The following is a 16,771-nucleotide window of genomic DNA, read 5'->3' on the forward strand; positions in this document are numbered from 1 at the left end:
TTCTTCATTTGAATCATCATTATGATGAACTGTTCTCTCCCCTTCCTCCTCTCCTATAGAGTCCAATGTCGGGCATTAAGATTTATGTAAGTTTTAATATATATAGCGTGAGGCGTAAGCCTCATGCCAGTGAGGCGAGGCAGGCCTCAAGGCGAGCCTCATAAAAAAAACTCAAGGCATAAGCATCGAGGCGTTTTTTCTTCCACATGATCAAACTCCCTGTTCGAACTCCCTCTCATTTTTGCTCGCTACCCAAACACTTTAAGTTCCCACTACAGCTCCTCCCATCTCTCCCACTTCCTATTGTTCCCAAAGACCGAGAGCAACACAGTAGTAAAGAGTTGCTCCCAACATCTTCTTTTCAATCCCATGTGCACAGCTCCATGGCTCAGCCCAAAACTCCCTTCCTCTTCTCTAATCTAGAGCCTCAGAATCTTCCACAACCCACATCTTCTGTTCTAACAACCCGTGAAGATTCCTATTGTTCCCAAAGACCGAGAGCAACACAGTAGTAAAGAGTTGCTCCCAACATCTTCTTTTCAATCCCATGTGCACAGCTCCATGGCTCAGCCCAAAACTCCCTTCCTCTTCTCTAATCTAGAGCCTCAGAATCTTCCACAACCCACATCTTCTGTTCTAACAACCCGTGAAGACTTCAGCCCGCAGACCTCTCCTCTCCACTACAACCACTCACGCTCAAAGCCAGAGATCTACCTACATCTTCTCACACAAACAGGCCTATTCCTCTCCTCCTCCCTATTCCCTCGGCCCACAACACCAAACGAATCTCCCTCAGCTTGCAACTCACAAAACTCCTTCGTCAGTGGTAGCCATCACAACTCTAACTCCAAACCCAAATTCCCAGATCCTGCACCGATTTTTCCGCTACAACCAAACTCAAGCATCAAAACTCCACTTATTCCAGCTGAATGCACACCTCTTCCCACATTTGGTCCAATAACTACAGCCCAATCACTCACAACTTCTCCACTTCTATTGCCAAGCACACAACATTTCTTTTGTGCCACTTCAAGTAAAAGCCCATACCATATTATCTTGTATATATTTACAGCTCATCCGCCCAAACTTCCCTTCTCCAGCAGCCCATACCTCCCTTCACTCTTTCTCCTCCACACAACCTGCTGCCTACTTGCACTCCCAACATCCTGCAACTCACAGAACTTCTCACCTTCAGCCCACTACCTCTCCAAAACAACAACCTACAACTACAACATCCAAAACAGCCCATCATCCCACAAAAACTTCCTCCTACCCTCATAAGCTGCTCCCTCTACATACATTTCCCAATTTCCCAGCCATCTGCCCAATACAAACCCAAACAGCCTCCTACACATTCCAATCACCAGAAAACAGAATCACATCTCTGCCATTTCCTGTAAAATAGAGAACCCAAGTCTCCACCTTCCTCCCTCTATTACTATTATTATTAGTTAAAAAAAAGAGAAAGAAGGATTGAGCAAAAAGAAAAGAAAGAGTATTAAGAGAGAGAGAGAGATTGTGTGTTCTGACCCCTCGTTTGTTTCCTCGACGTCGCCGTCACCTCTCTCGCGCAAGGTATAGTGATTTCTAAACTTAAAAGCCTCCAAATCTTGTTTTTGGAGCTTGCGACGCAATGAGCGGACCACCTATGCACGCTTTTCTTAGCGTGGTGGGAGGGAGCTCGGTACGATGCTAGCGACGAGGCAGGTGAGCCTTGTGCACGCTTTTCTTAGCGTGGCGGGGTAAAAGTTAAATACCCGTATGTGCTTTCAGACCGGCGAGAAGAAATTAGAAATTTTTGCACATGTACCCTTGCAGCCCATGCACGTCTTTCTTGGCATGGTGAGGTAGAAGATCACAGCTGCGGTGTCACCCGACACCAACCCGACACCAACCATACACGTCTTTCTAGACATGGTGGACAAACCTTGACTCCCAAATATTCCCCTAAACAGGGGAGATGTTGTGAGGCTACCGAAATTCAGACTACAAGAAGCAATACTTAAGCAAAATGACAAGGAACTAAACATAAGCTAAATAACATGGAATCGAATTTGAACGAAATAACAGGGAATTGAACTTTAAAATGATAAATACAATGTAAATAAAAATGCTAAATAATAATCCTGATCATTCAAATAAACATCAATGAATAAGTAGAGGACAAGCAGTGAACAAACTCTTAGTGCATACGATGACTTTCCCATAAATGATGAGCAATGAAATTAAGGTAACTTGTAACATTCAACTAGTGATTCGTAGCAACACTTGCAAGAAACCATAAATGACTCATTATATGCATAACAACTTGCCTACAATCAAAATAGCAAATTCGTGGTGAATACTACTTGCCCACATGTAGGGAGCGTAAACATGGAATACACACAATAATCCTGCCCGCAAGCAGTATTGGAGGATTTACACTGAAGACGGTTCACTTTCATACAACTGCTGACGGCTCCCAATTGTCTAATAATATTCGCCCACGAGTAAGTGCCAACAAAACTTGCATTGCACGACAACCTACCAGCATAAAGCAGCAAATGACCCGTAGCATAACGCTACGACTCACCTGCAAGCAACGACAGAGAATTTGTAATGAAACATCCGGATCATTGGTAAAGCAGAAGCAAGAAAACTTCTAACGCTTGGCTGTCACACCAAATAGATCAATTCACTTATAAATGAGGGGTGGATGACTCATGACGCACCCCACAGCTTGTTTGCAGGCTGAAGCACGCTCCTACAGGTTAAGCTGAAGAAAAATGACAATATGCAAAAGATGAAATAAGCTAAACCACACAGCCAATGCACGAAAAATAAAATACAACGCACTATTAAATCACGTCATCGGATCCGCAACATTCATATAAGCGAAAAGAAGACGTTTACAAACCCTTAAATGGAAACTTGTGCCACAAGTAAGCAGTTCTGACTGGGACCCTCTGACCTGGTGGTTATGCCGCCAAATGGTACCACTAAGTTACGGTCATGGTCAGAGCCCATATGTTCCCCAACGACTCTAAATCATTGAGCAATGAATCAACAGGATATGACAGATAGGGCACAAAGCCTTTTGTAAGCCAATGTGGACTCAAATATGTCCTCTTAAGCAGACAATCATCCCAAATCTATAAAGTACCCTTAGACGAAGCAACCCATGGACGCCGATAAGGATCCTTTAGATAGATTGGACCGACTACCTTCTCTAACTAAGTAGACTAGGAACTACAACGGCCTAGGACGATGGAACCATGAAATCTTGATCGGGATCATCATCATTCCCCCACCATTCGCTTTAAGTGAACGATGATATAAATTTCAATTTTCAATATCAAGTTTTGATGCTACTATACACTGGATACTATGTATCTATTCGACGACTAGCCTTAATCGAAAGTGCTCTCTTGTTACCGAGAGGGGTAATTAGCTATAGAGGCTCATGCCTATAGGAAACCTGAACTCAGATCATAAAGTCCTCTCAAAATGAGAACGAAATCTTCAGGTAATGTCTTATTCAAAACTCAATTATCTTCTGAAAATTTACCTAAGAACTTAAACTCGTTAAAACTCTCCTCACCGATACCAATAAAAAAAGAAAGGGCTGCAGAGGGACCAGGGTGCAAATTTTTGGAGTCCACAATCATAAAGGTCATTTAGATATTTTTCTTATCGGTGAAAGCCTAAATGATAAAAATGCCTCAAGGGTTATTTGGTTGGTTAAAAAAGGAATGCAATGTAAAGGGAATGCTTTGTTGTTGTTTGGATGATTTCAATTTACTTTTTAAAACAATAAAAAACTATCTGACCGAGCAACATTGACATAATTTTTTTTAGCATAATAAAAGATTTAATCTGATGCAGGTCAATGAGGGGTAAAAAAAGATTTGAAGTCAAAATTGGGTGAAATTTCTTCAAATCAATTGAAACAAGTCTACCTACTAGATGAATGCTACTAGGGTTTGTTGAATCCCACAAGAAAGATTAAATTGTTTTATTTTTAAGAATATTTCTAAATATAACTCTAAAGCTCACATTAATTATTCATAAAAGTAATAATTATATATTGAGTTCATGATTGAACTACAAAAAATCTAGACTGTTCGTAAAAGTTAATCAGGGCAACATAGAATAAAATAAGCAAAGTAAACATGATTCAAGTCACAACCAAAACAAAAGACCTACGCAGACTTGAATAACCTTATAATATGATCATGACAATGATGTAATAATCATGTAACCCTAAACCCTAAAAGCTACTTCAAAATAATACAATGCCTAAAAGAGCTAGAGTTTATTACAGAAACATTATTAGACAACAGTTACATAGCCTTAAGAATTGTTATAGTTTTCCATCAAATAGTTGATGATAATATCAACAACGAAATCAACGAAATCAAAATTTTCTTACTTAAAATCATTCCATGTTTGTAGTGATACCTTTGGAGAAACACCAAATGGAATATCAAACCGTAGCTCCAAAGGCATAGATGTGGCATTCAAGAGTATAACCTGGAAACATTTGAAAGTAAGGGGTTGGACAAGAATAATAAGATCATGTGAAAAACAACAACTACTTACTGTTGAGTATAATCGTATCATCTTGCTATACTGCAGCATAGAAACCTCAAAAACCACTGGAACTACTAATCCTTTCCTATGATCATCATCAGTTTGCCTCTCAGTTGCCAAACTATATTTTGAGGGATTGTCATCTCTGCAGATATCTACTATTCTTGATTGCTTATTATTAGAGAAGTTCACCTCAAAGCAGTTCAGGCCCACCAAATCCATTGACAAGGGCTTGGAAGGACAAGAAGTCCCATCAAAATGGATGGAAATCATATGATGTGAAGCAGCATTAAGTTTCTTTTCAATAAGTAACTCCGACGAATGTGCTGGTCTACGTCGGAAAAATTGTTCATCAATTGTTTCTTCGACATAAATTGGAATGGAGAAACCCGGTTGGACAACACTAAGATCTCTGTTAGCCAAACTTTGAATATCTTGCGCATTGACAAGGCCACGAGAAACATGGAACGTCAAGGGCAATGAAGTGTCGTTACAGAGAATATATGGTGCATATCTCCTAATATGTATTTTGTCATTTGGTGGATTTCCAATGTTTCCTAGACTTTCATGTACTTCAACATCCTGATTCAAGGCATCGCTAATCATTTTCTGTAACCTGAACAAAGCCTGCAAAAGGGGTATCCGTCAATTCAAAATACAACAAAATAAAAAATAATATCAAAGGGGATATCAATGATTTCTAAGATCTAGATCCAACAAAAGGAAAATGCAAGGGTTTAAAAAGTAGAGGAAAGACAGAGCAATGATTATGTTGACCTATGCTATGAAAGCAAAAGTAAGCCAAAAAAAAAAAAAACATTACCTCTGCTAGATCCCGCAAATCCCGCTCAAACCCACCGAAATATTGTACATTCGGCGCCGTTCCGGGATTCCTGCTCAAATCCTGCGGCAGCTCCTCGATCCTACTCCCATCCGCGTTGATAAAAGGGAGAGGAAGCCCGCTTCATTTGGTTATGCGAACACCTCCCGAATCCCGATCTCCTCCTCCAAGCTACGAGCCCCCATCTCAAATCCTGTGGCAACACGACATCCAAGCCTTGCACCCATCGGATCCTGATCCTCCATCTCTTCTCCCGTTGAATCCCTTTCTCTCACGTATAAGCCGAGAGAAGAGAGAGAGAGAGAGAGAGAGAGAGAGAGAGAGAGAGAGAAGAGAGAGAAGAGAGAGAAGTTCCCTACCTTCCTCCGACCTCCACCTGCCCTAGCCGACGCCTTCAACAACATTCATTTCCCATTGGATCGGAAGTTACAGCATTCTGATCGGAAATAACGAGGGAGCTCGTTTGTTGTTAAGGTAACTTTCCCCTTTCATGTGATTCTTCGGCCAAATCCCTTGAAGCCGCCGAACTCATGGGAAAGAGAAGAGCTATTTGACCTAAATCCCAATCTAATCCTACCCTAATCCAACTCAAATCAAGCCTCAATACCATTCAAATCTACCCAAATTCTATTTAATTATAACTAAATATAATAATTATAATATTTATTAATTATTTATTATTAAGTATAATTAGTTATGATTAATTATTATTAATTATTATTAAAAATGTTTATTATAATAATTTATTATTCATTATATTTAATTATAATTAATTATTGGTAATATAGTATCTATAATTAATTATATGTAATTATAATTAATTATGGCTAATTAATTAAATCTTATTATTAATTATGTTTAATTATAATTAGTTGTAATTGATTATTATTAATTATAATTAATAATAATTAATTATTCTTAATTATGATTAAGTATAATCAATTGTAATTAATTATAATTAATAAAAATAAGAGTGCCTCCTCTTGCCCGATCCACGAGCCAACACCACCAAACCCCGCGAAGGTATAAATTCTCTAAAACTTAGATTATCTCCCTCGAAGTTCGCGGTGCACCAGAAAACCACCTATACACGCCTTTATTGCGCGTGGTGGGATAGGACCCCGGTGCGACGCCTACGACGAGGTGGGTAATCATATAAAAGCCACATTTCAGAGTTCATGGCGCACCGAAAACTGCCTATACACGCCTTTATTGCGTGTGGTGAGATGGGACCCCGGTGTGATGCCTACGATGAGGCATGTCTACTTATAAGTACCCTCGAGTGGGGGGAAAACAAACTGTCTTTTTAAACAGGTACCCTCGAAGACCCCATACACGCCTTTATTGCGCGTGGTGGGAATGAAGATCACGGCCGCGGTGTCTAAAGACACCTACCATACATGCGCGTGGTGGGAAGGCCCAGTTTCTCGTAGTTTCCCCTAAATGGGGGATATGCCGGGAGGCTGCCGAAATTTCAGGTGAACACGAGATTGTACTTGGACTTGATTGAACAATGAGACTTAAGTGAACTTAAACCTTAAATGAACAAGTTGAGGACCAAAACTTGAACTTGCACTGTGGACTTAAGCTGAAGCTTAAGCTTGGACCAAATTATATTGAACTTAACTTGAACCTAAACTAGAACTTAAATGAACCACAAAAGGGCTTGAACTTCAATTGAATTTGAAGGACTTGGACAAGTTGACAGCGGACTTGTGGACTTGATTTAGACTCAAGCAAAACCAGAACTTTGACATTGAACTTGAACAATGAAATGGACTTGTATTTGAACACAAAGCAAATGATTAACAAAATAAGCTTGAATCTAATGAGTTCAAACTTGAAGTTAATTTGAATATTAAGTGAATATGACTTAAACTAGTTAGATTCAAACTCAAATGAACAAAGAACTTGATTCAAACTTGACTTGAATAATTGAACTCAAGTAAAGACTTGGATGAACAACAGGGGACTCGTGATGGAAGAAGCTTCAAGAAAATGAAAGCTTTAGTGTGTCATAATCCATGCATAAACAACACACAACTTCTAACGAGTGACAGTTAAAATGCAAACAAGGACTTTGACATGTGATATGAGTCATGCATAAATGGTGAACAATCTATAGTATACCCAACAAGTCATTTAGATGCATACAATCAGAAGCTTGTAATGAATATGATGACATGCTAGCCATCATATATGATCACAAGTGAAACAAGAGAATTGTGAAGGAAATAATCTCCTTGGCACCGAGCAATCATCAATTGACAAACATGTGTGATAATCTCTTGTGAATACTAAAAGACATGCGACAAATACAAGAACTACAAACCATGTAGGAGGAGGCAATAACAGATACATCATCCTTGCGAGCAATGTCAAAATACAAGCAAAAGTATTCAACCTTTCCAAGCAACGATGATCAACATATAATGGATGTAGTTATATGTTGGCAATGACGAAAGACTTTTTCATATGCCTACAGTGGCCCACCTACAGGTGAAAAAGATCATCATACACGGAGAGATTGATAATGAAATGTGACTCCCTATGGTCAATGAATATATTAATCTACTGCAAGCAGATGATGCTGTGAGAGACCTATCCCAAATTCAACATATTCAGTGCAATATACGATGAATGTTAGGATACTCCTACGATCAACAAACAGTCTGATGCTAAGCAAATACATTAACCCCCTGCAAGCAGAAGGATTTAACATGAAATGAATGCATAGGCCCCGAGAGAATGTAGAGGTTTATATGACTTGTTATTCGTAGGCAAAGACTGTATACCTGCTATGTGTACAAGATACCTACACACCTACAAGTTATCATAACATAAGATAGTGAATGCTACAACACTCCTACGATCAACTACCATTCAAATGGTTAACAAACACATTGATTCGCTGCAAGTGGAGACGAAAAATATGCAGCAGATGTAAGCTCCTACGAACTATCGTAGGAGATTTGTTGTACATTCAATGCATCATCCCCAACAAAATGTAATATGGCTACATCAAGTACAAATAAAAATGAGTCACTGTGAGAAACTCGTGATGCATACAATGGGCCATTTACAAGCATCTACAAGCACAAGCAGGAGATTCGTTAGTGCACTACAATCCACCTATAGAAAGAGACAAGTAGTGCACGACAGTGTACCTGTACAAAACAGCAAATAACTCAATTCACAAGCTGCTACAACAAGCCACCAGATCCGCAACACTTGTATTAGCGGACATAAGGCGTATATAAGGTCTCAAATGAAATGACGTGTGCATTCAAATGGAAGTTACCTACACGACTAAAATATTTCAAAGTACCCATCAGACATGCACTGTAATATGTATGCACATAGGTACAATAATGGAATAAATATAATCACGACCCGCATGAGCCCCGGCAAGCATGTTGTGGGAACACATGTGACATTTAGGGATGCTGCGGGTCAATAAATTTGAACCCAATTCTCCTAAACGGGTAAATAGGAGTCGACAATGTTCAACAAATAATTATAAAATGCCCCCAAACACCTGCATGGGCCCCGGTGAGCGTGTTATGGGTACATACGTGACGTCTAGGGATGCTGCGCAGGTCAATAAATAAATCTAAATTCGAGCCCGATCCTCCTATGCGGGTAGATAGGAGTTGACACGGCTCGAACTATTAAATAAATATGCGATCGTGAGTTAGACCGGGATATTTATTTTAAACATTCATATTAGGCCTTCAAGGTCTATAACAAAAGAAATTCATTCACAAAACCATAAAGCCTACGAGAAACTCGATCCTTGGTCAACAACTTGATCGAGTTGACAAGGCTTAATCCACAAATGGAAATGACCCCAAACACCTCGATGATGGCTGTGTTGAATGCAGATCTCAATCAGAGGGGTTAATTTCAAATATTTCAAAATACTCTTGAACTTCCATGAAATTCGGATATTTTCAAGTGACCTCAAAGTCACCCCGATGATGACCGTGTTGAATGAAAATCTCAACCAGAGGGGGGTCCATTCCAAATAATTCAAAATGCTATCCAAATACTCATCAAAACTCCAAAACCCACAAAATCCAAAAATTCCAAAATCATCCAGATCCAAATATTTAAAACTGAAATTCAACCATGAAACAATTAAAGCAAAATCCATCCATCCTCCGCAACAGTTTGACGGAGTTGATAAATTAAGATTTACTTTAGCCTATATGGAGCTAATGCCTAGTTGAAAATATCACTAGAATTTATTCTCAAACAATCTCCTGCCAATAAGGACGTGGTACGTGTCCTCTGACCGGCGATTTTGCCGCCAAATGACACCGCAAGATAAACGGTTATGACCCGGGGCCCTCTGAACCGAGTGATTTTGTCGTCAAATGGCACCACAGATAGCGGTTATGGCTAGAGATAATACGTTCCTTAGTGACATCAAATCCTTGAGATATGAATCAATAGTATATAATCGATAGGGCACAAAGCCCTCTGTTAGCTAAGGTAGATTCAAATTTGTCCCCTTAGACAAATATCCCCCCAGATCTACAAAATACCCTTGGACGAAGCAACCCATGGTTGCCGACAAGGATCCTTCTGTCAGGTTGGGTCAACTATCTCCTCTGACTAATTATACCAGGGTCCATGATGGCACTGGATGACAAAACCATGGGATCTTGATCGGGACTATCATCCATTCCCCCACCATCTGTTTTAAGTGCAAGATGGTGCAATTTTCAATTTTAAATATCAAATCTCCAAATCTTCCAATCCTCCAAATTATCAAATTCTCCAACCATTCCAAATATCTATGTTGCTACAATATACTAGATACTACGTATCTCTAAATATCTGATTGACGATTAGCCTTAATCGAAATTTCTCTCTCATGATCGGGAGGGATAATTAACTATAGGGGCTTGCGCCTATAGGAAACTAGAACTCAGATCATAAAGTCATCGCAAAATGACGGCGAAATCTTTGGGTAGCGTCTTATCTACAAACCCATCTGCTTTCCCAAAATTTACCCCGGAACTTAACTCCGTTAAAACTCCCCCGAAAAAAAAAAAGCAACGTGGGCGGAGGGGCTGGGGCCAAATTTTTGGAGCCCACAGATTATGACTCCATTTTAATGAGGTCATAGGTTCAAATCATGGAAAAAATACGATGCAATACAAGGGTAAAAGGTCGAATGCATCAACACATCCATACGCCCATTGCACTTAAAAAAGTTTCATGCATCAACTAAAGCCTTTTTAAGAAGCTTGAAAAACATTTGCAGCTCCCAAAATTCTAGAATCTTAACCTAAATCAGACAATCAATATTCATTACATACTTAAATGTCTCATAGTTCTCTCTCGTTCGAAACCCGGTGCGCTCGACCACACTGCCCTTTGCATAATTTTATCCTCTATGCTCACATCCTCTCGCTTATTTTTATGGGCCAAGGACACCACTTTAACATGCTCTCACGGGCACCTCTCGCATCTTCGATGCAAGAGAATTTTTACACTCTTATATCATTTGGATGTACATTTATTGATTTATTCCCCATAATTTTACACTCTTATATCATTTAAGGTGTTAAGATCACCATAATGAAGGGGACGCAAGGGGTGGCCGGCGGAAAGGCTGGTGGAGGATGAAGGGGCGTCAGGTTGGGTAGGGGTGACAGGACTTGGTGGCGAGTGGGCTTGACAAGGTGGAGGCGTGGGGTGATTTTGGAGGGGAGATGGCCGGCGATGGGGCTAAGGGAGTCAACGGTTGGGGAGTGGAAAAGAACAAAAGGGGTGGAGAAGAAGAAGACAAAATAAAGCCACGAGACGCGGACTCTTCCAACGACTGATGGGTATTGCACTCGCTCACCTTGAAGCTCACTCTCCCTTCTCTCTAGCTCTCATGCAAGAAGAAGAAGAAAGAAACAAAATTTCATTAATCATTCATGAAAAAAACAACATATGAGACAACTATATATAGGTCCCTACTCATGAAAAGAACAAGTACAAGATTGCCCTCTGGGTTATAATAACAAAACAACTCCGCAAAAGGGTAAAAACGGAAAACGACAAATAACTAAATAACAAATCATGAAAACTGAATCAAAAGTAGATGCGCTGAATCGTGGCCGTAGATATGCAATTCCTTCATCGATACACATGTCGGTAGCGTCTGTGGATGTCCTCATCACCTATGCACCACACTTGGAAAAACACCACTTGTTGGGTTTCATTTTTGGCAAGCTAATATAAGCATATGCTATTACTACTAGACACATTCATATGTAACCCGTGTTCTTGTTGAGATAAATATTCCTACCTTATTTTACTCCGGAGGTATGGATTGGCACTCCAATATGTAAATATTTGCAAAAGGCAGAATTTGAAGGTATGCCCTCACATTACAAATCTTGAAGGAAATCCTTTTATGGGGTGGTAATGATGGGGTTTGCACCATTGTTCATAGTATGGGTTCACAAGCTTTTTGTTATGCAAGTACTCAGTGAACAATTAGAACTAGCCCCCTTGCCCCCTAGGACTTCTCAAGCAATGGATATTACTACATTTTGATAGGAAGTGGATGCAAAAATTGCCCAAACCTTTGGCTGAAATTCAATTTCAGCATAAAACCAGAAAACAAACACAAGGGAACTAGGATGAAGAAACACACAAGAACACCTTTTTATTGAAATAACTATAAATGAAAGACAAGATACAATTGTATCTTCAATTAGAAAGAAAGATCCGGCTCTCCTAAATCCCCAGCCACCAGCTAGAGCCCTCTCACCAAAAGGAACTCTCAATTCAGCAAAAACATCACATAACCCTAACCCTAGGATAAACAACTTAATTGAATCATACAAAATATAGTTGATCTCTAAACAATCGTTCCCGAATTATTTTTTCCCTCCTAGCTGACCCCTCCCTATTTTGAAATTGAACTTGGGCCCCACCCCAAGGGGGCGGAACTCAAACCAGGCGGGCCCTATTCCGCCTAGCGAAAACCAGAACCGGTCCCTCCTAGACCGGTCCATCACACTATTCTCTTGAGTAAGTGCCTTCCCTTGCTATTAATAGTTTGGTTGATGATAGTAACCCTCCAACTCTTACATCTATGCATCATCACTTTTAGATGTTGGAACTTCTGATCTCTCAAGAACTACGGTTGGTTTAGATATATATCAACCTATTGAGGGTCCTTCTGCTTACTTCTCCTTGTGATAATATAATTTTGTTCACAATATTGCACTAGATTATTCAGATGCGGTGACTGTTGCTGATTCAAACTCAATTCAATCTCATGATTTGATGAGAAGTTTTTCAAGTTTAGTGAGTTCCAACTGATATTTTCTCGTTGAGCTACTAATCAGAAAATTGTAGTTTTCCATTCTCATGGATTTACCTGATTCCAACCTAAAGATTTATAACTCACAAAATTATTTTGACATATAAGACTTAGAGGGTGTCGGGATGTCAGCAACTCTCTTCAATAGATAGTAGCAACACTCTATGTTATGTTTATCTACTGTATTTTTGATATTTTTTTATGATGATAGTTTTATATAACTACAATTTCATGTAAACATACTAATAAATTATATATATAACTCAAAGTCTCAAATGTGACAAAAAATAAAAAAAAATAAAAAATAAAAAATAAAAAAAAAGTGACAAAAAATAGCCAAGAATCCACAAAACTAATCCAATAGCTCTTCAAAGTTCAACTATCATTATACTATAAAAGAGAAACCAATAAAGAACAAAAGTACAAATACCTCAATTAGTGGTTCCGTAATATTCAATTTTAGCTGGTTTGTTGAGTCCATACAAATATCTGTAGTTTTGGGTTGGCCAAATAGGAAGTTTCCCGCTCCCTTTCTTACTAATGTGATTTGAAAGCTCCATGGTTCAACAAACGGCTCCCACATAACCTAGCAAAGATCTCAGTACAATTAGAAAGTTTAATGAGTACCTTTGAAAGGCTAAAATTTGTACAAGAACATAACATGCTTCATCAATATTGTTGAAATTTATTTCAAGATCATGATAACATGCCTTATCAATATTATTGTAATTTATTAGAAGATCAGAAAAGCCAGAGCCCTCCAAGCTATCCTTTCTCTGGTTTAACTGAATGACCATGTTCTTTATCAGGATCTCCAGGATAGGTCCGTGGAAGCTCCACTAAAAAAAGGTAAGAAGAGTACATAAAAATGAGAGGAAGGGTAATGATCTGAACAGAAGCAAAGAAAATAGATGAGGGTGTTTAAAGAACGAAATACAGAAGCCCTTCATTTTCCAGACAGCAGTGTTCTGTGGGCGCAACAATGATATTAATAGTCTGACACAGTAGCTAGATAACATACACAGACCATCATTGTCTAACTTCACTAACCAATAAAATCACATACCCTTCCATCACTCAAGAGTACAGCTCCCTTCATCAATCTAACTTTAAACATTATGCAGTGTGATGGCATCTTAGAAGTTATTGATTCATGAGCTTTAAACTGATTTTGAGTCCAAAATTTGAATATTTGATAAGATAACCCAACATCAGCAGAGTCTATTTGAACCTCAATAAAAATCTGCATCAATCCCTCTAGTCCTGTATGTATCTCAGATTCTAATTTCACATGAGATATGCATACGAAGGGAAGTGAATAAACTTCTTGGTCTTGATCCATCTCCAGTATAGTTCTCATCTTTTCCATACTACATTTCAGTTTCATATGGTTTTTGCTTAGAGTTAATTCACAACATTTACTCTGCAAAATTATCTTCACATTCCTATAAGACTTTGATTGAAAGAGTGGCGCATCTTCAGCAAATGAAGCATTAAGAAAACGGCATTTTTGTTCATGTCTTGCTTTAGATTTTTCTGAATTTCCGTCGTTGTACCAGATGGGCAAGTAGAATGAAATCATTATGTTTCTAGATTTCATGGTCATACGTACAGTCTCATCCATGACATTTTCAGAGCATAAAGATGTCTCATGTTCTGGGGTATTTCGAGGTGGACCCAGAATTGCTGTGGTTGACAATAAGGTCATGTTAAATTTGTTTTTGAAGGAAGCAAGAAAAGCATATATGCCATCCCAATCTGGCATATGCAACCAAACGTCAAGGGAAGGTATAGCAAGTACAATCTCGGGCCCACTGTCAACCCATCTGCAGAAGTTAATGACAAGGCGGAAGGTCACATCTCCATCAGAGGTGAATGATACTAATAGCACATCACTGAGAAAAGAATGAAGCAGCAAACTGGAAATATCCACATTGAGGGATTTTGGTAAACCATTTCGTAATGTAGTAGAGCATTCAAGCCTCACATAAGCTTTAGCTATGGTTTCCAATGGAGAAGATTGTTTCTCACTCAAGTGAGAAAATTTTATTGATAGTGCCCTGACACATATTTTCATAATAACAAAAGACTCATCTGTCATGTCAAGAATGGTAGCAGGTTCATCTTTCCTTCTCTTCTTGAGCTGCATAAACTGTAAGACATCACATCTAAAACATTCAGATTCCTTGCCAATCAAAGAAAGCTGATCAGCAACATTCACAGTTGCTTCAAGTCCATCAGTGAAGTACTTCTCTGGAAGAAAAAAAATAAGAATTGTTAAACAAGTTAACAAATCATATTGGTCTCAGAAACAGAATTCTTTCTAAACGATGCAATATCTGATCTACTAATAATATTGTACCTTCAACTATCAATTTACAAGTATCCACTCTCATCATGATCAAAGAGGGAAAATCAAAATTTTCAACTGAATTTTGCAACTTGCAAGGTATTCTCAGCCATAAGTCTGCGTCTAATTGCTCGATTAAGGGAATATTTTTAGTAGAGACGTATTCACAATGCTTGAATAGATAATCCGCATCATCCTTGACCGGCACTACTGACAATGATAAGCTTCTCCCAAATACGTTGATGATATCAAGCTTGTTGGCAATGGCAATGGACGTAACCACACAGTCAAAAGGAATATCCTTAAAAACAATGTCAGGACTACTAGCGGGCATAAAATTACAGTAAAATCTTGGAATATTAACTTGTAAAACAAAATCTGTATGGTTCTCCACAGGTAAAATCAATATAGAGTCAAGTATCTCAAACTTGTAAATGACATTAGATTCTTCTCTTAGGTGTTTTTCAGATTCATTACCAAAATTTGAGCACAGCTCATGTGTTTTCATACTCCCCTTAAATGTCCAATCAGGCAAGGAGAAGTACCCAATCAAGATGGCTAGAAATTCAGGTGTCAAGATGCAGGAGACGTGCTGTAAGCCAAAACTAATTTGAACAATCATTTCCTTTTCTTCTTTCCTTGCACGAATATTTAAAACAGTAGATATGCCCGATGAAGAAGAACCGCAAACAACCTCATGGGAGGACCAGGATGAGGAAAATAAAAGCCCGTCAGTTGACACCAGTACATCCCAACAGCTAGTCCCTTGTAATGAAATGGTAGATCTAAATTGGGGAACACTTACTGTACCAATAATACAAGAAGAATCATGAAAATGAACTTTTACATTATTTACTTTGATATCAAGCAAAATGATATCATAACAAATAGTTATCTGATGATCCTCCATTGAAGCGCAATTTCCATTTCCCACTATTGAATGACTCATGATTGTGGATCTTTTGTTTATGCTTGTCTTGTGACTTCTAGGGCATTGTTTATCAATCATAGACATATCCTGAAATCCATTAATACTGTGTATAATTGAGGTGTCAAGATTAGATGGAGAACCTGAATTTCCGATAGTCACAAAAGGAAAAGTATCCACAGAAATGCATTCACATAGGGCCGGATCAGAAGCACAGAAATTAGAGAAGCCAAACTTAGCATGCTTAATACCAACTATGTCGAAGTTGTAATCATCCTGATCCACTTCCAGAGAACTCACCAAAGAAGTGGAAGAAAAGTATTTATCATTAATTCTATTGAAAAATCTCACCAGTAAACCACAGATTCTCGGATAGACATGAAAATCAACTTCACACAAGAAAATACTATAATCATGTTGAACAGTATTAACCTGAACATAGCTTTTCTTATAACGCAACTGAATGCAATACTCGCTAGATAAGTTTTCAGTACACGCAACACATGTTAAGTTAGTGCAATCATACTCCACAGGAACACGCAAAGCTGAATTAGTAGAACTACTTCTCGCCTGGCATAAAATAAACTTATCCTGCTCATTTTTCAAGTTGGAAGTACCAAACATAATTGTCTTTATAAGACAACAAAGTTCATTGGATTTTCCGTCAGTAAACCTGAGAACAAGATGCTTAGAAGTATTAATGCTTTTAAAGTAAATCACATTTCATAAATGCAGTTCAAACAA

General features: G+C 38.6%; 1 protein-coding gene across 1 annotated transcript in view; it reads right to left on the reverse strand.

Annotated features, from left to right (window-relative positions):
- The window catches only part of LOC110111707, a gene marked incomplete at its 5' end in the record, with an annotated part of 144,745 nt that overhangs the window by 40,697 nt on the left and 87,277 nt on the right, over positions 1 to 16,771 (reverse strand). Inside the window, 6 exon segments of the mRNA XM_020843695.2 lie at positions 4,441 to 4,512; positions 4,582 to 5,199; positions 13,180 to 13,335; positions 13,460 to 13,588; positions 13,816 to 15,002; positions 15,112 to 16,700. Coding sequence (XP_020699354.1) covers positions 4,441 to 4,512; positions 4,582 to 5,199; positions 13,180 to 13,335; positions 13,460 to 13,588; positions 13,816 to 15,002; positions 15,112 to 16,700 — 3,751 coding nt within the window.

This window comes from Dendrobium catenatum, unplaced genomic scaffold (assembly GCF_001605985.2).
Source record: "Dendrobium catenatum unplaced genomic scaffold, ASM160598v2 fragScaff_scaffold_1446, whole genome shotgun sequence".
Lineage (NCBI taxonomy): Eukaryota > Viridiplantae > Streptophyta > Magnoliopsida > Asparagales > Orchidaceae > Dendrobium > Dendrobium catenatum.